The 27,316-nt window shown below is 36.7% G+C and overlaps 2 protein-coding genes across 3 annotated transcripts in view; one reads left to right on the top strand and one right to left on the bottom strand.

Annotated features, from left to right (window-relative positions):
* The window catches only part of LOC106649265 (nucleolysin TIAR), a 497,287-nt gene that overhangs the window by 83,746 nt on the left and 386,225 nt on the right, over nt 1-27,316 (top strand). The gene's annotated exons all lie outside the window — the stretch shown is intronic.
* LOC111693504 (zinc finger protein 345-like) lies at nt 9,809-11,155 on the bottom strand. The gene is made up of 3 exons (XM_023458220.1): nt 10,969-11,155; nt 10,784-10,898; nt 9,809-10,713 (listed from the first exon to the last, which is right to left on the bottom strand). The coding sequence occupies exons 1-3, from the start codon at nt 10,992-10,994 to the stop codon at nt 9,862-9,864; spliced, it is 993 nt and encodes a 330-aa protein (XP_023313988.1). The 5' UTR covers nt 10,995-11,155; the 3' UTR covers nt 9,809-9,861.

Raw genomic sequence — 27,316 nt, 5'->3', positions numbered from 1 at the left:
GCGCGCGAAAGAAATTTCATTTTCAGTTTCGACCACCAGCAGCTATCTTTGTGCTAATAGCTCTCGCTCGCTCTCTTTCCAGCGCCCTTTTCTTCTCGCGACGCAACGGAGCTTTTCTTTTTCGCGTCTTAACTTTTGTCGAGGGGGGGGGGGGGGGGGGNGGGGGGGGGGGGGTGACCTTTTTTTTTCGATGCTACATGGAAAAATGCAAAGGTGAATCTTCGCGTATACTTTTATTATCATCTCTTTCCATAGCGAATTCCTGCGGAAGCTATTGTCCGACCGATTTCTTCCTCTCTTTTTCTCTTTTGTATTTTCTTTATTTAATGTTCATTGCTCACTCGCAGCAGCAGCAGCAATAATGCCGACGATATCGTCGATACGCGCGCCCTCGATATAGTCATTTCGCAATCGCGCGCGCAGTTACACGCGTACGCAAATACAGCATAGATCCTATATATAACACATAACGCAACGCGAGACACATTTCCCTGCTGTCTCGTTGCGCCTGTGCGCCGTGGCCCGCTGCTGCTGCTTCTGCTGCACATGCAAGTCAAATGCCGTTTATTAGCATTCGTATGTATGCAAATGCCATAGACAAGAACGTATAACGTTGCATATAATTTTACAATGCATATATAGTGCAGCGCTAGGCTTGTACGTATATATACGCTTGCCTCGCCATGCCGCGGTATTTAATGTATCCTATGTGTACGTTCGTACACACACATACGTATAGGGCAACGGTGTTATTCCGTGATTGAAGGGTTGGGCTCATAAGTAACAATAATGAGAATTTCCATAATTTACAACGCGGTAGTAGTCGCGCGGAATGAGCTGCGCGCGGCAGTGTACAACTATATATAGTGTACAATTTCACTACACTGCTGCTGCTGCTGCTGTTGCTGCGTTACTATGTATACTAGTCGGAGTCTCTTTCCTGTGTATGCGGAGCTATATGTGTATACGCGATTCTTGATGTACACCGCTGGCTCCTTTTGATTGCGCAGCCGCTAGCTCGCATACTGGCTGCATTATCGACTCACTCTGTCTCTCTCTTGCTCGTTCTATCTCTCTCTGATGCTGTAATGAAGTGCTCGATGAATATACTTATGCATATTGGAGCATCCCTTATTTCCAAAGTTGCATGGAACGCCTCGCACGCGTAGCGATGGTATAAACCTTTCTTTTTGAGACCTGAACGTAAAGAAGCCGTGGTTACGAACCTATATGTAAAGTCATTTAAACCTCGTGTCGTGCTGTCAAGTCGTTCAAGACAATTTAGCCATTATTTTCTTTCTCTGCGAACTAACTACTTTTGTTTACGTGTGTTATGCAGACTTAATCACTAGGAATAGAGTATTATGTACATTAGCATCTGACAGTCTCTATACATAAGAATTATATTTGTAGTTCATAAGTTACCGCTAGATGGCTTGTAGCCAAATTCTAGAAAACCAAACAAAAAAAGGCAAAGTTTTAGGATTAATACCTCTTGCCATATTCACCTGATCGTCTTCTTCCATTGGTGATGGCCTGGACGATATGGCAGTGCCTAGTATATAAGATCTCTAGGAAGGATAGAAGCAGGTGTACGTGCATAAAACACTCGTGCCATGTGTGCGTATGATTAATTGTCCAACTTTTAAACCGTCGAAGCTGTAATACGCGTTGATTGTAAAGCTTATGCGAATGTACTAAAAATCGAGCGAATTATTCTTTGTTCGAAACATCAAGACGCAACGTTTATATACGAAACGTTTGCTCGGGTGGCTTAGCTTTAAGAAATTACCGCTAGATACATACGTCTCGAAAATGCCACCGCTAATTCGAGCTAATATGTACGAACAACACACGCGTAGTATATATACGAATGCATCGTCGCAATGCGCAAAATACTCGCGCGTTTAGGCTAATAATGTGCCTACTCCCTCCAACAACGACGACGAGATGAACGAAGTAGTATAGTAGTAGCTGCATTACTGCACCAGCTACTCTCTGTAGTCGCAAGAAACGGCGTATATATACCACTCCCGCGCATAGCTCCTTTAACCAATTAAGACGCGTGTTTTCCGCGACGCTAGTTACACGGCCCCCGCGAGTACATAGATATACGCACCGCGTGCAGTAGTACAAACACGTACGTACACACACACACACACACAGGGCATAAATGCGCACGCACCGCAAGGTTATAAATTGCGCTCTGCTCTACTGCTGTGCACATTGCGCAGTAGCTATATCGCACAACGCCGAATTATGTCATTATATAGTAGTAGTAGTAGTAGCTGTACGAGTCCCGTGCGCGGCGCGAGCTTGCGGGGTCGGAGCTTGCGAGAAGGAAAAATTTCGGTGGTGCTGGTGGTGGCGGTGGTGGTTTGCGTGCAGCGACGATTTAGGCACACTGCTGGCCTAAAGTATGCGCGCTTTTCGCCGCGGCCGATGATTAATGGAGTCATTTCGTCGCTCTTTCTCTCTCGTGTGTGTGTTTGTGTGTGTATGCATACGTATATCGTTTAATTCGATCGAAGCTCGAACACAACTGCGCTCATGGCCCTATATTAAGCGTGTTCGAACATGCGACCGAGCGGAAATATTTAATGCATCGACTTTTATGCGGGGTTTATGGAGTACAGAGAGTGAGAGAGAGAGAGAGAGAGAGAGCTTTAAGTATTAATATCTGCGAACACTCTTGGTGTTTGATTTTTTCCTCGATACAATGTAAAGTAATACGTATAAAGCCTGGATGGAAGAAAAAAATCACGTCGACCGAGATTTATTCGTTTGGTGCGAGTAAAAAAGTAAAATAAAAATATGTCACGCAAAAAAAAAATATAAATAACAACCGATATCTCGCGCACCAACGGTACACACACGATCACCGATACAGCAGGCGTGGGTGGCAAAATTAATAAAGACTACATGCACGCGTGTACGAGCGAGCGCATGTAATTTCCCTTTACCCCCCGCCCCAATCATTCAAGCTCGCGCGGGAGCGTCGACGACGGCTATATGTACAAACTAATTTGCCATTTTACACGCGGCCTCGCGGTGCACACACACACACACACGCAGCTATATACAAGTACAGGTGTCAGGATAGTCACAGCAGCAGCAGCACATCACAGAAATTTCGTACACACACGCGCACACATACAAACAATTACCACCGGGGCTGGATATTATTATTATGATTGCTGTTCTGCGGCCGCGAGGGTCGGACAGGCCTTGTAAAAACAATTGAATTCACTTGTACATACACACAGCTCGGCGCGAGGGAGGGAAGGAGAGGGCGAGAGAAGCTCAATCGCTTTGACAAGTTTGACGCTTATTAATTGTGTCGGGCATTATCAATCCTCCTAAACTTTGCCTATTAAACTTCATCGCATTTATTATTTCGCGAGGCTCTCGCGCGCGCGCGTCGACTGGCCCGGGATTTATATTCCAGTGATTTATCATCGTGTATACATAATGAAAAGTTGCTTGTTGTGCTGTGTGCACAGAGCAGTGCAGTGCCCAAACCCCCCGCGTGTCGCTTTGTATCTTTAAATATCGGGCGAGGGTAATTCGACTTCTTTTTTTTTCAATTAAATTTTTCGTTTCGATAATTAATATTAGATACTACGTTTCGCAACTTTTAATTGTGCTGATCCTTTCGCGTAAACACTACTAAGCATTCATTTATTGTATTCCTTTTCCCGTCATCGGTACAAAGTAAAAAAAGGTAAGACAATTGATGAAAAAACTTTCAGCTCGGAAAGCTCTCAATAATAACCTCGAGCTAAAGGCTTAGTATACTTTGGAAATTTGATTATTAAATATTCCGAGTTCACTGCTAATAATCGAAAGTTTCTCTCGAGGCATAAATTGGCGCATGGCACCCCATATTGAACGTATAAATATTCATTTTCTCCAGCTTTCTCTCTCTCTCTCGGAAGTAAATGTGTGTGTGTAATATGAATTTTCTTTTTCCAAATCATCTTATCGACAAGCTCGAAAAGTTGGAAAATAATAGCTTATAGTAGGCGACGCGTAGGGAGCAAAAGTGCGTATATAACATTAAGATTCACACGCGCTCGACGTGGAATTTTCGTAACGACGAAACTTTTTCCTTTAACCAAAGTTCCTACCGCGCGCGCACTGCAAGTGTCTGTATGTGTGAATGCGGCGGGGGATAAGGCTCTTATAAAACAGTGGCATGACAATTTAAAGAGACGCTCGAGTGAGGCACGACGAGATCGAATCATTAGCTTTACTTATTTTTTTTTTGAAAAAAAGTTCGAAATAAATTTTGACTTTTGTATATAAAAGCTCGTATACGGCGAGAATTGTTTTTGCCCCGCGTGTGTGCGAGCGTGCGAGAGCCGGTAGAAAATAGGCACTTTATCTTTAAACGGGGCTCTCGATATACCAAAGGGAAACAAATCACCACTTCTTATCCACATCTGCAACTTTTCTCTCTGCGAGGATTTTCTCTCTCTCTGTCTCGTTTAAACCGGAGCGAGGCCGAAATTTCACGTTTCACGCGCGATTTAAACTAAATACTGTATACACAGAAAGTTTTCTACGCGCGTTGTGTGCGGCTCGCGTTAAAACGCTTTTTACTGGGAAAACTTGCAACTGCCTGGGCTTCTATCCTATATCTATACATATTGTATGTGTGTGTGTATGCTCACACACATACACACACATACAAAATGTAAATGTACATTGATTCAGGCAGTCGGCTATTTAAGCGGACTTCCTGCACTTGGAAATTCATGTAGTTGGCTGGTACTAGTTTACGCTTTTGCCCAGGGAGAGTTTGTATCTATAATTTGGTCCTGAGAGGACACAGCGGCGACGGCGACGACGACGACGACGATCGCGTCGAGTTTGCGCTTGCTACGGCTGCGTCGACGACCGACGCGTTTCGACACGCGCGTTTACTCGCTTCCCTGATATTTTAATAGCTCCGCAGCCGTGTATACATACACTGGCTGACTTTATGATTGGCCTTCGGTGAATCTATGGCAAATATACGTTTTTACAGCTGTGGCAGTGGCTGCGCGGGGGATCGCTAATTGCAATAAAAGTAAAATAAGACCGTTTATATTATGTAATATTATACTTTTATGTATTTGCACGCCTCGTAATTTCTGTTTATTATCCCCAGGAAAACTCGTGCGCGTTTACGAGAGAAATAAGTTAAAAGCCCAAGAAATACGAATTACGCCGCAGCCACCGCGCACATAATGACCACCACCACCCCCCGGCGGCCCTCGAAGAATTAAAACCATGTTTGTTGTTTTATATTTCATTTCGTTTCTTTTGGGTTCTGAGGCGAGCACATGCTGCTCCTATGGCGCGCAGCATAACACAGCAGCCAAGCTCGAGTACGAGAAGATTGAAGATTTCCGTGTTCGGCATTGCAATTTCTGTTGTTACTCTACTGGTACTATTGCGGCTGCTGCTGCTATATGATCGATATAATCCCCTTTGTTCGTGCGAGTCTCGCGATTTTTTCGCGATATTACTGAAATTTTAGTGTAAGCGAGAAAAAATTTAATCGTCGGACCTCAGAAAAGAGATCGACCACTTTTTACTTTTAACTCGTAAGTGTTGGGACGTATTTAAAGTTAAATATGTAATCATTGAGAAAATTGTGTATTGAATCAAAATTTTCAAGTTAATAATTTTATGCTTCAATTTTCTAATCAAATGTGCATGTACTTAAATTTATATAAATCGGAATTTTTTTTTCACTTGCGAGTATAAAATGCTCCCTCTGTTGGTGGAATCATAAAGCTTGTAATCAAATATTGCACCTTTGATTGATAAATCTTCGAATTTCGAAGTATCATTTGTTACGTGTTCCTACAAAAATATAAGTATAATTTTTAAAATCGATAAGCAGCTGTGTAATTAGTGAAACTTGAACTAAATTCCACAAAAACATTCAAGTCACTGCAAATAAACGTAAACGCTTCAAAATGAAACAAAAAAAATTCAACCCAGCAGGAAAAATACGCTAAATTTCTACTTTTGATACCGGCGGATAAAAAAGCACCATAAGTGATTTGCTACATTTAATTAATTCCAATTTATCTTATCTAAATTTAATGTATCAATTAGTTTTTCCAAATCGCTTTAAGAAGTCTCACGACTCGAAAAAATCTCGAAGAAATCGACAAAACCTATCGTTACATATCTCCATTACTCTTGCTCGCTTACTTACTTACGTCATAACAGCGCGTAGCCCACATTCGCGCACTATATACAGGCTCTCGAACGTATATATATACACGCACGTAACCAACACATCTCAGACGAAGTAGCTACGGTTTCTGTGTGTCTCTCTCTCTCTCTCTCTCTCTCGACTCAGCTGCGAGCTCGCTCGCTCTTACCTCACGCATAAATTCCCAGGTGCGCACTCGAGTGTTAACTAATGAAATCTTAGGTTACACTTAGCCCTTGCGCGGGCGCTCGTTCTAATGCCTCTAAGCGCGCGTGGAAAGAGGCACTTTGCCCCCCGCCGAGTCGTCTGAATAATAATAAAAGTCTATGTTACGCGGGGGCTTTTTCTCTTGGTAATAGAGAGAGTGTGTGTGTGTGAATATAGTGTGAACGGTCGAGAATTAACGTAATAATATAGTTGCCGCGCCTAGCCTTGATGAGAGCTTTTTAGTGGCTATATTACTTGTGCTGCGTGCATATGTATTCCCGCGGACGGGGCTTAATTAATTTAATAAATCGAAGTGCATTTTCTTCGTTTAAGTCGTAAAAACTGTGCTTGCGGAGATTCGAACGACAAATTTAACAACTACTGTGGCCCTCTCTTTCTCCGAAATTTCTGCGAGCGACAAAACAAACGTCATCATCCCCGTATATAACAAGTTCTTTCATTCGAATTTATACACTCGTACGTATAACGCGTGCTCGAATTAGCGGGTAAACCACCTCGACTCGAGTGCGCGCCCACCGCCACGATCAATCCCTAAAGACTTCGAGAGTTCTTTCCCCAACTCGTCGTCGTCGTCTCTGGCAGGTGCCAAAAAGCTAAAACAAACAGGCGAGGCGTGCTCGGCAAATATCGACGGCGCTAATTTCATCCATCTCGTTTTCTCACTTCTCTCTCTCGCTCTCTCTCGCCGCACACTTTACTCCGCATCTCTCGGAGCACAAGCTCACCCGTAAAGTCGAAACTAAATAGCAGCTCTCAACAACTCGTACATAGGCAGCGAGGAGATAATGTAAGGGTTGCGGCCCGACAGTTACCAAGTTCGAGAAAATTATGTATATTCTGGTATAATCCTTCGGTGGGTGCCTTAAATACGAGTTCCGACCCTGGAAAAGCGCTTCGAAAGTATTATTGACGAGAGGCATCGCGGGTTGCATCGCGGTGGATAAAGGGTACACATCGTTTAAAGTTAAATCGTATAAATGTTTTAAATAAAGTATAAATATTTCATTTCCTCGACACCGTTAAATAAACACGGCGTGAGCTTAGCAATTCTGCTGCTAGCTGCTCTGCGAGGGTAAATTTCCACAAACTCGACTCGCTTAAAGGCCTGCCAAAGCGAGAGAGAGAGAGAGAGAGAGCCAGCTGGACTTTCTGGCAAGTTTGAACGCGTTGCACGCCACCCTCTGCCTGTGTATATATGTGTGTGTGCCTAAGCGCTCGCAACTTTGCGTCGAATCATTCCCGAAAGTGACTTGGCTGCAAACGCGCGCGTACACAGACATGCATAAGCGAGGAGTTTGCTTGCAACACTTTCACTGCTGCTGCTGCTGCTGTGGCCTAGCGGCGATGCAAAAGCGCCTTTCGAAACGTTACCCGTAGATTGAGTAATTCGCTCGTCATCGACGCAGCCGATACAAATTGGAGAGGCAAAAAAAAGCTCCAGACAACGTGCAAAATCTTGGAACGAATGCAAAACCGGTCGATGGAGAGAAAAAAAAATCGTGAAATTCCAAGAACACTCGTGCGCGAGCTCGCAGCAGCGAGTCCTTTGTGTCGAACGATGTGTACGTATAATCAAATCATTCGCGTCGATTCTAGGGCCCGTTAATTAATACCGCTCGATTGGATTGCGAGAGCGCGTGCAGCGAGAGAAAAACCGAGCAGTTTCATACATACATCTCGACGCTGTGAGCACTCGCGAGCTTCGTTTCTCGATTTTCAAGTCAAGTTCCGATGAATTTACGCGACGGATTTTGAAAAGGAAGGAAGCGAGAAAGAGAGAGAGAGAGACAAACAGAGTTGAGTTGGTAATAAGCGTATAAGCAGGCAATCGATTATCGAGTTATTTTCATTTGAGCTTTTGAGACCTCTACATTATTCACGATCCTAAATTATTTCTAAAAAATTTGTTATCAATGATAATGAAAAATCATTTGAATGTAATTTAATTTACCAAAATACCATTAAATTGAATAAAATCGACAAATTAACCAAAAAAATTAATGACAGCTAATCAACAAATTTAACTAAAACAACTTAAATTTAATTACATGTACGGAAAAAGATATCAAAGTGTACACTACACAACTTGTTATCGAGGCTACAGAAACCATTTTATTGTGCCAACTAAAATAATATGTGTTGTGACAAAAAGTTAATTATGTCAAAGCAACGAAAAATATTGTATTATGAACCTGATTGTGTCATCGCAATAAAAGTATTGATTCGTCGTTGAAATTTGTGTGGTACCGATAGCATCAATCAATCATTAGTTAAATTTTTATAATTTTCTAAGCTAAGAAGAAGTAATAGTCTCGCGAATTATACGGTACTCGTATAGAATGTATGTGTGGATACAGAAAATAGATTGAATTATAGCGATAAAATTACTCTTTGTGTCCATTATTCTCAGCATTTTTTAAGCTCATTTTTTACCAGGATTATTTACCCGCATATCAATAAAAAGCAGGTATTTTGAGGAAAATTTCGGCTGATTATTAGAATGGTAAAACGTAAATAATAAATGAATATAAGTTCGAAATATTTTATTTGTTTTTTTTACAAAATTGACGAATATTCATGTGAAAATTTTTTTCAAAATTACATAACGGACTTATATGAGTGTAAAAATATTCATTGAGTTTAAATATGTCCTCATCAATCTCACTCTCCTAAGGTATGCTTCAATTATGTTTTGCATTGATGTGGTTTTTGAGGTTACCTTTTTGTCCAAATGATTTGTAACAAATGTCACATTTGAAGGGTTTGATACGATCATGTACTATTTTTATGTGTGTATCACGGTCACACTTATATCCAAATGATTTGTGACAAGTCTCACACTCGAAAGGTTTGATACGATCATGAACTTTCTTAATGTGCATAGTAAGGTTACCTTTCAGTCCAAATTTTTTATGACAAATAACACATTTAAAGGGTTCGATACGATTATGTACTGTGTTTACATGCCATTTTAATGTATGCTGGTATCTAAATGATTTGTGGCCAATTTCACATTCGAAGAGTTTGTTACGATCATGTACTATTTTTATGTGTGTATCACGGTCACACTTATATCCAAATGATTTGTGACAAGTCTCACACTCGAAAGGTTTGATACGATCATGAACTTTCCTTATATGGATATTAAGGTTACCTTTTAGTTCAAATGTTTTATGACAAAAAACACATTTAAAGGGTTCGATACGATTATGTACTGTGTTTACATGCCATTTTAATGTATGCTGGTATCTAAATGATTTGTGGCCAATTTCACATTCGAAGAGTTTGTTACGATCATGTACTATTTTTATGTGTGTATCACGGTCACACTTATATCCAAATGATTTGTGACAAATCTCACACTCGAAAGGTTTGATACGATCATGAACTTTCTTAATGTGCATAGTAAGGTTACCTTACAGTCCAAATTTTTTATGACAAATAACACACTCAAAGGGTTTGCTCCGATCATGTACTGCTGTTGTGTGTTTATCGAGGGTACTTTTTCGTTCAAATGATTTTTGACAAACCTCACATTCGAAGAGTTTGTTACGAACATGAACATTCTTTATGTGCATATTAAGGTTACCGTTTAGTCCAAATGTTTTATGACAAATCTCACATTCATAGGGTTTGTTCTGATCATGTACCATTATTATGTGCCTATTGAGTTTACTCTTTTCTCCAAACGATACATGACAAATCTCACATTCAAAGGGTTTGCAACGATCATGTACTACTTTAATGTGATTTTTTAAAATGCTTTGGTATCTGAATGATTTTTGACAAATCTCGCATTCAAAGGGTTTGCTCTTATGGATTGTATTTTTCTTCTTTTCTTCTCGTTCATCAATTTTCGGCCACAAATTGCCCTCGTAAGATAATTTAGTATGAGTTCTCTTCTCAAAAATTCTTATTTTCCTAGATTTGAGTAATTTTTCGTTCAATAAATTGGTCTGAATTTGATTCTCTACTTTCACCACTTGTGGGTGACTTTGATGCTCAATTTTGCAGCTGGTTGTTGATAAAGACTTCAATTTAGGTTTAACATCTTTGCACTCAAAATCTATCAAGATTTTTTCATTTGTGTCATTAATCTGATTTTCGTTTTCTACTTTTATAATAGATTGACAATTTGGATGCTCGGATTTACAAACGATCGTCGATAAAGAAGTCGGTTCAGGTTTTACATCTTTCCACTCAAAATCTGTGAATATTTTTTCATCTGACTCCTTCTGTAACGAAACAACCTCATTCGTGTGATTTTCCTAGAATTAAAAATGTCCTACAGTTTTTGATATTGGAAAAATAAAACTTGATTGCAATCATCAAACTCACTGGTGACTTAAAAAACGGCAACATTCCAAAATTTTTGGCTTCATGAGAGTCCACCGAATCCAAAACATAGTGGTCATCTGCGTTTCTCCAAGTTTCGCTAGGTTCTTCCTTCACTCTGGCGAACATTTAAATTTGATGAAGCGATCGCTTAAAAAATATTACGACATTAACGAAATGAGTAATACCTAACTGTGCCTTCTTTGCTCTCCATCACTCGCTCGATTGTATGAATCACTGTGAATCTGCACGATGTACACTCTGAGAAAATATTCGAGGTTATGTGCCTCGTGGAGCCAACACTGAACCTCGATTTTAGGTAGAGACTAATACTCTCTCGCGCATATTATTTGTAAACACTGGCTCACTGCAGGAATTTAGCTCCTCTCGATAGTGACTGCGCGCACGACTCTTATTATTAGTGAGATGACCCGCGATTGTCGCAGCTCCCTGGAAAAATTTCCCCCTCCATACCGTTGACTAGCTATACGCAGTAATGTTCTGCGGACTGCGATACACATAGTCACTCGCATACCATTAACTAATTTGTAATGAAAATGTCATTCGACAGGCGCAAAATTTTCTTAACAAAAGATATATTTAACTTCGAATCAACACCCATATAGTTTATCCTGGTGATACCTACTTGATATCTGTAATCAAATTTCAGTTAGTCATTGAAGCATCAGGTGGAAATAAAATTGCTACTAAATTTGAGTCTTTAATTTTATCAAATACATTGTCTCTAAAAAAATCATTGATAAAGTCTTTAAAATAATGGTAATTGGTCGTTGGTGCTAATTAAATTTTAAAAATATATCTTAGTTTCAAAATCAATTTGCAACAGCGTGAAAACAGCCGTTAGAAGTAAAATTTTAACAGAATCCCACGAAATAATTTTAAGCTAGCCAAATCAATTATACTTTTAATTTATATTATTTCAATTTGAATAAATAAGTTTAATGATATAATTGTTGGTGGTTTCATTGTATCTATAGTATGCATAGACACCAGAAGTAAAACTTTCAAAAATCAGTTTTTTTTTTAACAATTTTTATCTTCAGTGGCGTTATGTTTGATAAGTAACTTTTCTATTTCATCAATAGATGGAGTATTGTAAACTCGCAAGTGGTGAAAAAATTTCATACTGGTATAAAGTACGTTGCATAAGTATAATATAATAATATCACTCACAACTTTATTATTCCTGATTTCAGGTAAGATCGTCAATAATTTTCACAAAACCCGATCACCATCGATATCGGGGTAAGTAAATTCACATTTAATCTCAATAAATCGAGAGACGCTCGTCAAGAAAAATATTCGTTGTATAACTGCGCGCTTCTCTTCATGTTACTTACTCGCCCCGCACGCGGCAGAGAGACAGCAAGAGATAAGCGCGGCAAAGAGAGTCAAAAACGTCGGGCGCACGTTTAGGCAGAATATAAATGACATTTCTGACCCATCAAAGTCGCTCGGGCATCGGCGCGAGAGGGGTCGAAAGCCAAGAGTTTGAGAGAGACGGGCAAAAGCTCGCCGCGGTCGCCGCCACCACCACCGCCGTGCGTTCTACGTTTTCCTGCTTATGGTCATGATATGCAAATATATTCATAGCTCTTTCCTCAAAGCCCCCGAAGCGCGCGCGAGTCGCGTCGCGTGTGGTCGAGCTCGTGCCTCGTACTCGTCGCACGCTTATATACGCTCGTAGTGGTAGTAGAAGTAGTAGTAGTATAGGATCGCGAGCTGCAGTATACAAAGATAAAAGCTGCGTCCGTATATAGTAAAAAGACTAAACTTAAACGCGTACGTTGATGCGTGCGTGTGTCCAAGCGTCCGGCACGCTGAATTGAATCCATGTGTACATTGGCGCTTTATTTTGTGCGCCAGGCTCTGCCAATTTTCCAAGCCGGCGTACGATATATGTAGCCTCGGCCCAACGCACAAATTGCGCTAATTCGATTTCGTCTTTTCGCGAGTCGTGGTCGCGTCTGCGTAAATCGTCGATTCGATTAAAAGAACAACAGGAAAAAGCTAGCTCGCCGAGCAGCGGACCCTCGCACACACGCGCGCGCGCGAATCTCATCAGTGTCTTTTGTGCGCGCCCGAAATTATCCCAGGGCTTCGCTCGAGCCTGCGGGCTCGTCGTCGTCCTCGTCGTCGCAAGCTCATATTTAGGAAAGCTATTTTAGACCTAGCGGAGTCGCGCGCGAACAAGCAAACGTGGCCGCACATATAATAGGAGGCACATTTATATACTATATACTAGTGCCTCGTGCGCTGCAGGCATCAGCAGATCTCCTTCGGAATATATCTATGTGCCTTATGGAAAGGTCGATGGGGAATGGGAAGGTGGGAGCAACTGCCGTCGACTCGCACCACTGCTGCTGCCTCCTACTATACCAGCGCACGCGGACGCGGAGCTTTAAAAGTTTGGTAATTGCCGGCGACGCCGAGGCCGCCGCTGCGCACACGTCTGTCCCGTTAAAATTTGAGCCGACCACACAGAAGCCTTTGTGGTCGTCGGTCTCGTCTCTCTTTCTCTTTCGCTCGAGCTTTTACGCGTATATAGTCCTTCATCTCTTTCTCTCTGCAAAAGTCAGCATATTTTAGGGTGTGAGAGGTCGATTTCATGTAACGCAGCACGACGACGACGACGACAATGACGAGCTTTTTCCCCTGGCCTATCGTTCCATGAATATATATTTTTTACTCGCCTCTAGCCGAAATACTATATCGTACACACGTTCTTGTCGAGCCGCGTCGTTTTTTGTATCTCTTTCTCTGGCTCGCTTGCTCGTCGTTGTTTCTTTATTTCGCCTATGTGCATTCGCTCCCTCTGAGAGATGCTGCTACTGTGACACCTGCCGCGCACTAGCCAGACGACATTATACGTGTATACATACATATATATATTGATTCGAATAACTTTTTCTTATGTGCGCGCGAGACCGTGGCGGCAGCAGGGGCCGTAACGACGCGGGACAGCTTTTTGCCGACGCGATCCGACGGCTTCGTTCCTTTTTTTTTCCTACGAGGACAGCGAATAAACGATAAAATTATTCAACGACCGAATTGCTCTTTATGTATGTGTGTGTGTGTACGGGTGGGCTCGGAATTGCTCTCCATCCCTCGTCGCGTAGTGTGTTTCGACAAAAAAGGTGAATTTGCTGAAAAATAAACTCTTCTCTCTCTCGGCGTTGTTGTACCACCACACCGTACCCTCGGGTGGCTGAATTTTAACATTATATTTAAATTCGCGGACCGATGAGATTTGAAGCCGACGCTGGGCTCTCAAGCTGTGCGGACGTAGTACGCGTATTGTACACGAGAGCTTGAGCCGAGCGTTGTAAAAGAGGGTCGTCGTCGGCTCGCCATGAATGTGAAAAAAATTAAAACCTGTTAGAGTATGTACGCCCGCAAGAGACAGATAGATAGAGAGAGAGTGAGAGACAAACATCGCATACATGTGTCATCTAGCGAAATTAAAATTTCGATTTGACCGGGACAATATATCCAATTACAAGACCAAGCTCGAGATATTAATTTCTATCGTGCTTTTCACGCGCGTCGGTTTTTTTTCTCTGCCTCTCTATATCACTCCCCCCGCCCTTTCACTCCCTCGAGGATCCCGAGTCTTTCTCTCTCTCTTCAAGTTTTTTTCACCTCGTGTTACCCACTCGAGCAGTTGTTATAAACGAACGACGCACGAGCTAGCGTTGTACAAGCTCGTGTATACATAATCGCCACTTCAGCATACACACTCGAGTGGCAGAAATATTTTTCTGAAACATTTCGTAGCATACATTCATACATAGCCCGAGCAATATAAAACGAATCGTGTATATATGTGTATGCGCGGCAGCCGCGTGCATTTGTGGTTCGCCGGTTCGATTGCAGTTTTTGCAATTGATGCATCTTTCATTCGAGGGTGTTATATTATTGTTTCATTATTCGTTCGTTTTGTGTGTTTTTTTTTCTTTTTTTTCGTACTCGTTGGTTATGTATATGATTGGAAATTCTGAGAGCTTTAATGCAGCTTTTAGTGCGGAGGAAAAATGGTAGTCGAACCAATATAAAACCATTATATAGACGCGACGATTATCGCATCCGAATAAAATGAAAAAAAAAAGAAGAGAACTTGTTCGCGTCGAGTTAGATGCCGTATACAAATCATCGTCGGACGCTTGTCCGCGTGCCATCATAAATAAAAATAACGAGAGACGTGCGAAACGCAATACCGTAAAACTCGGTGAGAGAAGAGGTGGGAAATGAATAACACGGGCTTTTTTGTTGGAGTGAAACTTCTTTGTGGATAGGTAGACCGGTGAAAAAAGTCGTTTGAATCAAATGGAATTAAACACATTATCATTGTAATTAAATGTTGTGACCGAATCATTTTTAAAAATTGAGTCTCCGCCTAAATGTGAAACTTAATCTAAATTCCATAAAATTTAATTTAAATTCAATGGTTTTATTATTTAATTCCATAGGCATTAAAAGAAAAAGTTATTTGTTTCAGAAAAATATAAGGACAAATATTCAAAAACTCGTTTTGAATTGTAACAAGTTTTATAATTTGTCGAAATCAAAAGTGTTATATTTGATTATGAGTTTCATGATTCTATCAACAGATGGAGTATTGTTAACTCGCAAGTGGTGAAAAACTTCCCAATCAGTATATATGTATAAATAACTTTGAAGAATCTTGTATTGCAACTCTGACGAATGTTGTGTCCTCTCGCCATCTGAGTTAAAATCAATCATTTACCTGAAACGCACCTAAAAAAAGTTTTACTCGAAAAATATTTACTGATTACTCCACTCCTTAAGAGTTTATGCCTAGAAATATTTTCTTCCTCATCATTGTTACATTACGTTCAACTTCAGCGCGTAAAAAAGCTATATTATTTTCATGTCTTGTAAATAGAGAGAAAACCGCTATTTATGTTTGTCGAAAAAAAATAATAATAATAACAATAATAATAACGAAGAAGATCCGTGTCGCAACATCGCTGTGTATCCTTACAGCAGATATCTTTTGACGAGAAAAGTTTCGGGTTACATGAAAAGTTTATTGTCTTACACCCGGCCTCGGTATATATAATGTAGCTTTTGTGTTGTCTTCGAACTTTTCTCCCACACAGCACACGGTATGTGTATATATACGCGCCCCCCCAGCCCCCAAAGTGTCTCTCACGCTTCATTCACTTTTTTTCCTCGCCTTGTTGATATATACACGTCGTCGTCGTCGTCGTCGTGTGTATGCTATTGTGACGTCCAATGACATCGCGTCGATGATATATATTCCATATTGATAAACAATTGATGATGGGAACTTATATATCGATCTTTGATATCGCGTCGATAATGAATATTTCATATTGATCGATAATTGGTGATGGTAATCTATATATTGATTTTTGATATTATAAGATAGTTTTATAAATAAATTATTATTCAATTTCTATAATTTCTTAAGGGATATTAATTATATTATAAATGAAATTTTGGGTTTAAATTTATTAAGTATTAAATATCTATGAAGTAATTATTTGTAATAATATTAATGTAATAATATTAATTAAAGTTATTATGGGAATATTGTTAACTGTTATAATTATAAAGTAATATTAATAACAGCGGGTTAATATTGTTAAAATCATATATGAAAATTATTGAATAAAGAATGACAAACAGGAAGCTCAGTTCGAACACAAAGGGGTGTCAAGTTATAGTGATAGTGGGAGCTTGTCTGTCGCACTCGCACTTGTAGTAATCGAAAAATCAATATCGATTTTTCGACGGTTAAAAGCATATAAATAGCGATGCGTAACATCAGTGGTGAATTGCCTTTCCAAGTGAATCTTTGCATTCGAACTAAGCTTTACCAGTCAATCAGTAAGTAAAGTTCTTAGTTATAATTCATTAACAGCACATCCCTGTATGTCAACACTATAATAATAAGGTATCCCTGCATACCAACAATATTTTCAAAGGTATCTCTGTATACCAACTCCACATTTTCAAAGGTATCCCTGCATACCAACACATTTTCAAAGGTATCTCTGTATACCAATTCCATATTTTCAAAGGTATCCCTGCATACCAACACATTTTCAAAGGTATCTCTGTATACCAACTCCACATTTTCAAAGGTATCCCTGCATACCAACACATTTTCAAAGGTATCTCTGTATACCAATTCCATATTTTCAAAGGTATCCCTGCATACCAACACATTTTCAAAGGTATCTCTGTATACCAATTCCATATTTTCAAAGGTATCCCTGCATACCAACACATTTTCAAAGGTATCTCTGTATACCAATTCCATATTTTCAAAGGTATCCCTGCATACCAACACATTAACAAAGGTATCTCTGTATACCAATTCCACATTTTCAAGGTATCCCTGCATACCAATCATACATTCTCAAGGTATCCTTGCATACCGATATTTCATTTGTATTCTTCAGTAATTAATCGGTTTATGTCTCGAGCTAGTGGAGGAAACTCCAGGCTCAGAAAAATAGAGTAGTAGGACGTTATATTTTGGAGGCTCCGGGGAGATACGAAATAAATCGGTTAATTGTTTGTCGACTAATCCTACAGTCAATTTCTTTTAAAATCATTCGTTTTTATTTTTGAAATTATTTTGTTACAGTGGAAAGGAAAATAATAGAATTGAAGGAAGTAGGATACCAAAAATCTTTTATCAAAAGATTTACCTTTTTCAAGGAAAAAATTAGCAAGAAAGCGGAATTTAAGCAATTAAAAGATTTACGATATCCACAAGGGTTAAGGAATAAAATTCAGATCAAATTAGAAAGGAGAGCAGCGGAAAAGGCTCGTACTGTTATTAAAAGAAAGTCATATAAAAAATTTGTTGAAAATAAAGTGTGTAAAGTAAATTTATCAAACCAAAAAAGTAAAGAAATTGAAGCTATTAAGAGGAAACAAGATAGCTTAGTACGCGCAGAAAATTTTGTTGATTACAATGAGTATAATTCAAATTTGGAAAAATTCGATCTATATGATTATGTACCGACTCCGATTGAAAAATTAAAAGATTCACCTTATATTCCGGAGCCAATTTCCGAAGAGAAAAAAATTAAATTACAATTAAAAAAACAAAAAAATAGAGAAATTTTGATGGCAATTTTTGATGATACTTTAAGTGATTTAAGTGATTGATTTTTTTTTGTAGTAATATTTATTTATTGAAATCTTGTATTTATGGGAGATAGACCTTTGACACGAAGTGCAGCTAGAGCCTTAGCATCGGGTATGTCAGTACAACATTCACCTAGAAATAATCACGTAGCTCCTGCGGTGGTACCAGAACTTGAGCTTCATAATCAAAATCAAAATATGAATAATCAAAATCAAAATATAAATAATCAAAATCAAAATATGAATAATCAAAATCAAAATCAAGTGCAAAATCAAATGCAAAATCAAGCTCAAGTTGAAGCTCAAGTTCAAAACGTTGCACAAATGATGAATATTCCGAATCCAATAGTAGATAAAATTAATTATGAAGTATTACTTAAAGTTATTCCAGAATTTAATGGGTATAATATACCATTGAGTATGTTTATCGAAGGGGTTGATGAGGCATTTAGAATGGTAACTGAGAGTCAAAGGAATACTCTTACGCGTTTAATTAGATCACGGTTATTCGGGGAAGCATTAAAAACGATAGTTAATGTTGAATTTGATGATATTGAAGATTTAAAAACACATTTGAAAGACTATTTTTCTCCGGTAGTGTCAACTTATCAATTAAGAGGAGAAATGGGATCAGAGTATCAGCGTGACGGTGAAAAAGTATTGACATATGCGAATAGAATTAGGGAATTAGTTCGTCGAATTGGAGAGGCAGAAAGATTAATAAATGGTGAACAATTAGATGCTAATCGTGCACTTAATGCAGCTGCAATTGATTGTTTCCGAAGAGGGTTAAATCCAGAAATAGAAAGGAAAATGACTAATGCAAATAATATGAATGATTTGGTTAGAAACGCGGTAGCAGCAGAAAGAATTTTAGAAGCACAGCAGTTGCTTAGGCAGAAAAATATGAATAAGCAAGTTAATCAAATAAGTATTAAAGAAGTTGTAATATGTCAAATTTGTAAAGAAGTAGATCATACTGCAGATAAATGTAGTTTTAGAATAATAAGTTGTAATATTTGTCAGACAAATGGTCATACTAGTAGCAACTGTCCACAATTTTCAAATGTTGTTTGTCAATTATGTAATAAGATTGGTCATATTGCTAAACAATGTAATAATAAATGTCAACTATGTGACAAAGTAGGTCATAGTGCTCTGCAATGTAGAGTTAAATCAAATGATACTTGCGGGAAGTGCAATCGCGCAGGTCATAGTACTGCCAATTGTCGGACAAATATTTCAAAGAAATGTGAACATTGTAAAAATCTTGGACATGTAATATCAGAATGTCGAATTCTCAAGAAAAATGATCAAAAAAACGAGGAGGGCCACCTGGAAATACGCGGAAACCAGGAAGTGAGGGCCACAAATCCGCGATTATCCAGCGATCTTCAATTAAATCATTAATGATAACGGTTGATCATATTGATTTTCCTTTACCAACAGTAACATATAATTCAATTAAATTAATTATTGATTCGGGGTCTCAAGTAAACTTAATCAAAAGGAGGTTTTGTAATAGTAGATATATAAGAAATGATTGTTCAGTTAAAATTCGAGGGATAACAAAATCAAGTGTAGATATAATGGGAACAATGACTTTACAAATGTTTGGTAATTCTATAGAATTTTTAATAGTAGAAGATGATTTTGAGATCCCTCACGATGGACTTTTGGGTATGCAATATTTGATAAAATATGGTATTGTAATAAATTTTAATGATAAAATAATATATACCGAAAATAAAAATTTTTCTTCAGAAATTATTCCAGATAAATCAATTCAATTTATTAGTACTTTTAGCAATGAATTATATTATTTTGATGTATTGGATTCATATGGAAATATTAAGGGACAAATTCTTATAGATACGGGGTCAGAAGGAAACATTATAATGGAACATTTAGTTCCAAGTCATATTTTTATTGATAAAACAGACATTAGGTCATTAAAAGGGGTAAGCAATGGTATTATAGAAACTATAGGATCAGTTAAAATGAAATTTTTAGGGGAATCAGAAGTAGAATTTTTGGTTGTTACTCAAAATTGTGGTTTATCATGTGAGGGAATAATTGGATCTCAATTTTTCCATCAAAGCAATTCAATTTTAGATTTTAAGAATAAACAACTTATAATTTCTGGAGAAAAAATTAATTTTAAAAGTCGGAAAAATATTTTAATAGATGATTATAAGGTATTAGATCTAGATAATATAGTGGATAGTTTTGGATCATATTCAGAAAATTACGCAATTGAAAATTCAGTTGAGGAAACATTTCGACAATTGGGAGTTTTGCACAATAAGGAAACTTTGTTGCAAACATGTGAGCTTGTTATTCATGATCCTCAATTAAGATTAGATCAATTAAAACAAATAATTAAACTTGACCATCTTAATTCAAGGGCAAGGGATATATGTGAACAACTCTTAGAAAAAAATTCAGATAGATTTTATTTGGAAGGGGATGAACTTACAGCAACTGATATAGTTAAGCATAGAATACCTACTGTTGATAATAAACCAGTAAATCAAAGACAGTATAGACTTCCACATCATTTAAAAGAGGAGGTTGATCGTCAGGTTAATGACTTATTTAGAAAAGGAGTTATTAGACATTCTCGTAGCAGTTATAATTCAGCTTTATGGGTAGTACCTAAGAAGGCAGGAGCAGATGGTAAACCAAAGTGGAGGGTTGTTGTTGATTTTAGACCCTTAAATGAGAAAACGGTATCAATGTCATTTCCCATGCCAAATATAGCTGATATATTTGATCAAGTAGGAAACGCTAAATATTTTACAGTTATGGATTGTGTATCAGGATTTCATCAGATACAAATGCATCCTCTTGACGCTCACAAAACGGCTTTTTCAACTCCAAAAGGTCATTATGAGTTTGTTAGAATGCCATTCGGTTTGAAAAATGCTGCAAATGAGTATCAAAGGGCTATGAATTTTACATTAGAAGGATTGATAGGTAAAGGAGTATTTGTATATATGGATGATATAATAATTTATGCGCGAGATTTGGAAAGTCACACGAATTTATTTAACTCTGTAATGGATCGGTTACGTAAAGTAAATTGGAAACTTGAGCCTAGTAAGTGTGATTTATTGAAAACAAAAATTAAGTATTTAGGACATATTATAAATGAAGAAGGAATTAATCCAGATCCAGAAAAAGTGATAGCTGTAAAAGAATTTCCTACTCCAGTTAAAGTAAAAAATGTTCGGGAATTTCTTGGATTAGCAGGATATTATAGGCGGTTTATTAAAAATTTTGCTAAAATTTCAAAGCCATTAACTAAACTTTTACAAAAAGATGTAGATTTTGAATGGACTAGTGAATGTAATTCGGCATTTGAAGAATTAAAAACAGTGTTATGCAATGCTCCATTACTTATTTATCCTGATTTTAGCAAGCCTTTTGTAATAACTACAGATGCATCAGGTTATGCTATAGGAGGTATATTATCACAAGGGGATATTGGTAAAGAAAAACCAATTGCTTATACATCTAGGGTATTGAGGGGACCAGAATTATTTTATGATGTTTATGAGAAGGAAGCTCTTGCAGTAGTACATTCAGTACATATGTTTAGACCGTATATATTTGGAAATAGTTGTGTTATTTATACTGATCATCAACCGTTAATTTGGTTCAAAACTGCTGATCTTAATACAAGAGTGCAAAAATGGCGTTTTAAATTGGCAGAATATCAATATGAAATTAAATACAAGCCTGGGAAACATAATAATGCGGCTGATGCATTATCACGTAATCCAGTCGAAGTCAATTCACTTAGTCAGAAACAAAATGAAAAGGATAGTAAAAAGGTTGAAATTGTTGAAAATAAAGGAAAGATTGAATNCCACATTTTCAAGGTATCCCTGCATACCAATCATACATTCTCAAGGTATCCCTGCATACCAATCATACATTCTCAAGGTATCCTTGCATACCGATATTTCATTTGTATTCTTCAGTAATTAATCGGTTTATGTCTCGAGCTAGTGGAGGAAACTCCAGGCTCAGAAAAATAGAGTAGTAGGACGTAATATTTTGGAGGCTCCGGGGAGATACGAAATAAATCGGTTAATTGTTTGTCGACTAATCCTACAGTCAATTTCTTTTAAAATCATTCGTTTTTATTTTTGAAATTATTTTGTTACAGTGGAAAGGAAAATAATAGAATTGAAGGAAGTAGGATACCAAAAATCTTTTATCAAAAGATTTACCTTTTTCAAGGAAAAATTTAGCAAGAAAGCAGAATTTAAGCAATTAAAAGATTTACGATATCCACAAGGGTTAAGAAATAAAATTCAGATCAAATTAGAAAGGAGAGCAGCGGAAAAGGCTCGTACTGTTATTAAAAGAAAGTCATATAAAAAATTTGTTGAAAATAAAGTGTGTAAAGTAAATTTATCAAACCAAAAAAGTAAAGAAATTGAAGCTATTAAGAGGAAACAAGATAGCTTAGTACGCGCAGAAAATTTTGTTGATTACAATGAGTATAATTCAAATTTGGAAAAATTCGATCTATATGATTATGTACCGACTCCGATTGAAAAATTAAAAGATTCACCTTATATTCCGGAGCCAATTTCCGAAGAGAAAAAAATTAAATTACAATTAAAAAAACAAAAAAATAGAGAAATTTTGATGGCAATTTTTGATGATACTTTAAGTGATTTAAGTGATTGATTTTTTTTTGTAGTAATATTTATTTATTGAAATCTTGTATTTATGGGAGATAGACCTTTGACACGAAGTGCAGCTAGAGCCTTAGCATCGGGTATGTCAGTACAACATTCACCTAGAAATAATCACGTAGCTCCTGCGGTGGTACCAGAACTTGAGCTTCATAATCAAAATCAAAATATAAATAATCAAAATCAAAATATGAATAATCAAAATCAAAATCAAGTGCAAAATCAAATGCAAAATCAAGCTCAAGTTGAAGCACAAGTTCAAAACGTTGCACAAATGATGAATATTCCGAATCCAATAGTAGATAAAATTAATTATGAAGTATTACAAGAGTGCAAAAATGGCGTTTTAAATTGGCAGAATATCAATATGAAATTAAATACAAGCCTGGGAAACATAATAATGCGGCTGATGCATTATCACGTAATCCAGTCGAAGTCAATTCACTTAGTCAGAAACAAAATGAAAAGGATAGTAAAAAGGTTGAAATTGTTGAAAATAAAGGAAAGATTGAATCAAAGGAAATTATTGATAATATCAAAAGAAATATTATAGTAGAATGTAAGGATAGTATAGAAACTAGGAAGGATATTATTATTTATTTCTCCGATAGTTGTGGTAGTCCATTAGATAAGGGAGGTAAACGACTTTTAGAAAATAATAAAATACCTAAATCATTAAATGTACAAGTCGGTCGATCTTGTTCAACGTCAGAATTAGTAAATAAGAAGCAATATTATGCAATTGGAATACGCGAAGATGAATCTATTTCTCAAACTGTAATTTTAGAAAATATTAAAAATGGTTTTTGTGATTTAAAGACAAAATTATTGAAATTAAAAGCAAAGCAATTTAGCATTGGTAAAAGCCAGTCAGTTGAAAATATTGAATGGATTGACATTTGTAGAATTTTAAAAAATATTTTTGAATGTGGTGGAATTAAAATAATTGTATGTCTTGGATTGTTAAGATATGTAAAATTTAAGGATAGAGATGCAATTTTTTATGAATGTCATAATTCAGCGATAGGGGGTCATAAAGGAGTAAGTAAAACTTATAATAGAATTAAACAAAAATATTATTGGGAAAATTTAAAGGAAGATATTCATAGAAGAATTCAACAATGTCTAGAATGTCAGTTAAAAAAATTGAGTAGAATTAAAACAAAACAACCAATGATAATTACAGATACTTCAGGAACAGCTTTTGATAAAATTGCTCTAGACATTGTTGGACCTCTACCGGCAACTAAAGACGGTAACGTTTATATTTTAACAATGCAAGACATGCTATCAAAATTTTGTATTGCTGTACCTTTAATCGATACCAGATCTTCTACTATCGCAGAAGCTTTTGTAAAAAGATTTATTTGTACTTTTGGTTGTCCAAGAGTTATACTTACTGATCAAGGGAGGAATTTTATGTCTAAAATGATGCATCGGGTAGCTGTAAGAATGAAAATTAAACAAGTTCGGACTACAAGCTTTCATCCTCAGTCGAATGGAAGTTTAGAAAGGTCACATCATGCATTAGGAGAATATCTAAAAATATATGCTACAAAAACTTACGAGTGGGATCAATGGGTAGAGCTTGCTGTATTCAATTATAATACAAATGTTCAAGAGTCTACTAAATATACGCCTCATGAAGTGGTGTTTGGTAAAATAGCAAGAATTCCATCATCAGAGCCTTTGTCTGAAGCTGATCAAGTACCCACTTATGAGAACTATATTGTTAATTTAGCAACTAAACTTAATGAAATAAGGAAGTTAGCTTATGATAATTTAATTAATTCTAAAATCAAATCAAAAAAATATTATGATAAAAATATTCATCCAGTAGATTTTAGGGTGGGAGATTATGTATTTTTATTAATTGGGAACAGGAATAATAAATTAGAAGATCATTATACAGGGCCTTATGAAGTTATAGAAGTTTTAAATAATAATAATTTGAAAATTAAAATTAACAATAAAAAAAGTAAAATAGTCCATGCAGATAGAGTCAAAACATCTCATATTCGGTAAATTATTCTTTGATTACAGATCCAAAATGTTTTGTTTATTCTTCATTTTGTTTTTTCTACCCTATGGTCAAGGAATTATTGGTTATGATTGCGAATCAAGGTCATTGAACGTTACAACCATCTCGCTGTTAGATCTTGAAGATTGTCAAATACCAAGAGTAGAACCCAAAATAACTCAGCAATATGTACAATTATTGCAGATTAATAATTTCGAAACAGTAAATGTTATACAATGTAAAATAGAAATTTTTCGCAATATTTATTATTGTGGAATTCTGGATCATCTCTTTGCGGTAGAGCATGGGACAGTAGAATATGTTCACGAAATATATAAAAGGGCTTGCATGCAGATTTATAATTCAGGAGTTTATTATTATGGACATCATATAATTAGCGGAATTAAAGTAAATCAGACCACAACGCATTCATTAAGTCTAGCTGGCAGTGCTGAAAATGGAACATGTCAAGGAAGTTATTATGCCGATCCATACGGATCATGGCAGAATGTAGTAGTTCAGGGAATGATTAAAATAACAGTTCAAGAGCAAAGGGCAAAAGTAGATTTACAAAATGATAAAATTCACTTTCATTCCGGAATAATGTGTAGTTTTTCACAAGAATCATGTACAGATTCAGAAGGAGGAAATTCATTTTGGAAATCTATTCCAGGAGATAATTGTAATTTTAATAGATATAATATTTTATATTCAGGGATTGCTGAAAAAATCACTGATACAGATGATCAGAATCAAGTATATACAGTTACCACTAGTGATATAACTTTCGGGTTATCAGCAAAAAGATCAGAATATCTTTGCGGGTATACTATTATTCATACGGAACATCCAAAGTTATTTATATTTGAGACAATTGAAGGACGATCATTTGCTAAACAAACTGCCATAGATACGACAAATTTGGATTTATTTTCATACATGAATTCAAAATTTGTCTATGTAGAGAAACATGTTAAATATCAGTTAAAATATCTTTATAATGATATCTTAAATGAAAGGTGTCGTTTGGAAAAACAAACTTTGAAGAATTCACTCGCTATAGCGACAAGTAATCCTGATCAATTTGCATATAATTTTATGAAAGGACCTGGATATATGGCTTTAACGGCTGGAGAGGTCCTTCATATAGTTAAATGTATTCCTGTTGAGGTTAAAATTCAACATGGGGAGCGATGTTATGCAGAACTTCAAATTGTACGAGGAAATGATACAATGTTTCTAACACCAAAAACTCATATTATTAAAAAAAGAGGTACGGAAATTACTTGCAATGCAGTATTACCAGCATATTTTTTAATAGATGATCTATGGTACAAAATAATGCCAAAACCAACAGAGGCAAAGGATCCAATTAAGTTACATCCGGATACCAGAATATCATGGTCATATTGCAGTCCTAAGTATTTAGCATCAAGTGGTGTGTATTCGGAAAAGGATTTGGATGATTTTTCTAAAGCCCTTATGTTTCCATTGGAACGACCAGCAATATTAAATGGATTTGCAAAGGAATTGCATGGAGCTACGATAACAACTAAGGATGGAACAATAATTAAATTATTGAATGAAGATGCTCTCGACAAGATTGTTGACACAACTTGGACTAAAATATGGAGCAAATTTATGAATTTTGGAACTTTTAGTGCTGGAGTAATTGCTGTTCTTATGATTTTACATATTATAAAATTAACAGTAGATATTACTATAAACGGGGTAGCCTTACATAGAATATATGGGTGGTCTTTACTACTATTTGGGGCATGCCTTGGTTCAATTACACAATTCCTAATTTCATCCAAGTTGCAAAAAAATCAGAATGAATCAGTAAATATAAGCACCGATGAGATTGCAGTCATTGAAGCTCCTCAGAGTATGGATGAATCTAATGCAACACAACAACAATCGCGGACTCAACTCCAAAATATTAGTCAGTATAATTCTGGGTATTGAAGACAACTTGTTCGTTTCGTCTCCAAGTTGTCTTTTCAACAAACGGGAGGATGTGACGTCCAATGACATCGCGTCGATGATATATATTCCATATTGATAAACAATTGATGATGGGAACTTATATATCGATCTTTGATATCGCGTCGATAATGAATATTTCATATTGATCGATAATTGGTGATGGTAATCTATATATTGATTTTTGATATTATAAGATAGTTTTATAAATAAATTATTATTCAATTTCTATAATTTCTTAAGGGATATTAATTATATTATAAATGAAATTTTGGGTTTAAATTTATTAAGTATTAAATATTTATGAAGTAATTATTTGTAATAATATTAATGTAATAATATTAATTAAAGTTATTATGGGAATATTGTTAACTGTTATAATTATAAAGTAATATTAATAACAGCGGGTTAATATTGTTAAAATCATATATGAAAATTATTGAATAAAGAATGACAAACAGGAAGCTCAGTTCGAACACAAAGGGGTGTCAAGTTATAGTGATAGTGGGAGCTTGTCTGTCGCACTCGCACTTGTAGTAATCGAAAAATCAATATCGATTTTTCGACGGTTAAAAGCATATAAATAGCGATGCGTAACATCAGTGGTGAATTGCCTTTCCAAGTGAATCTTTGCATTCGAAC

Source organism: Trichogramma pretiosum, unplaced genomic scaffold, assembly GCF_000599845.2.
Source record: "Trichogramma pretiosum strain Unisexual culture from Peru unplaced genomic scaffold, Tpre_2.0 scaffold17, whole genome shotgun sequence".
NCBI lineage: Eukaryota > Metazoa > Arthropoda > Insecta > Hymenoptera > Trichogrammatidae > Trichogramma > Trichogramma pretiosum.
The sequence above is the reverse complement of the archived record's forward strand: the minus strand, read 5'-3'. Positions and strand labels throughout refer to the sequence as shown.

Bases quoted from the DNA above. Each gene is read 5' to 3' on its own strand.
- LOC111693504 (XM_023458220.1), bottom strand. From the start codon at position 10,994: ATGGAGAGCAAAGAAGGCACAGTTAG. The intron at 10,899-10,968 runs GTATTACTCATT...AATGTTCGCCAG, and splicing joins AGCAAAGAAGGCACAGTTAG to AGTGAAGGAAGAACCTAGCG. The intron at 10,714-10,783 runs GTGAGTTTGATG...TTTTAATTCTAG, and splicing joins TGCCGTTTTTTAAGTCACCA to GAAAATCACACGAATGAGGT.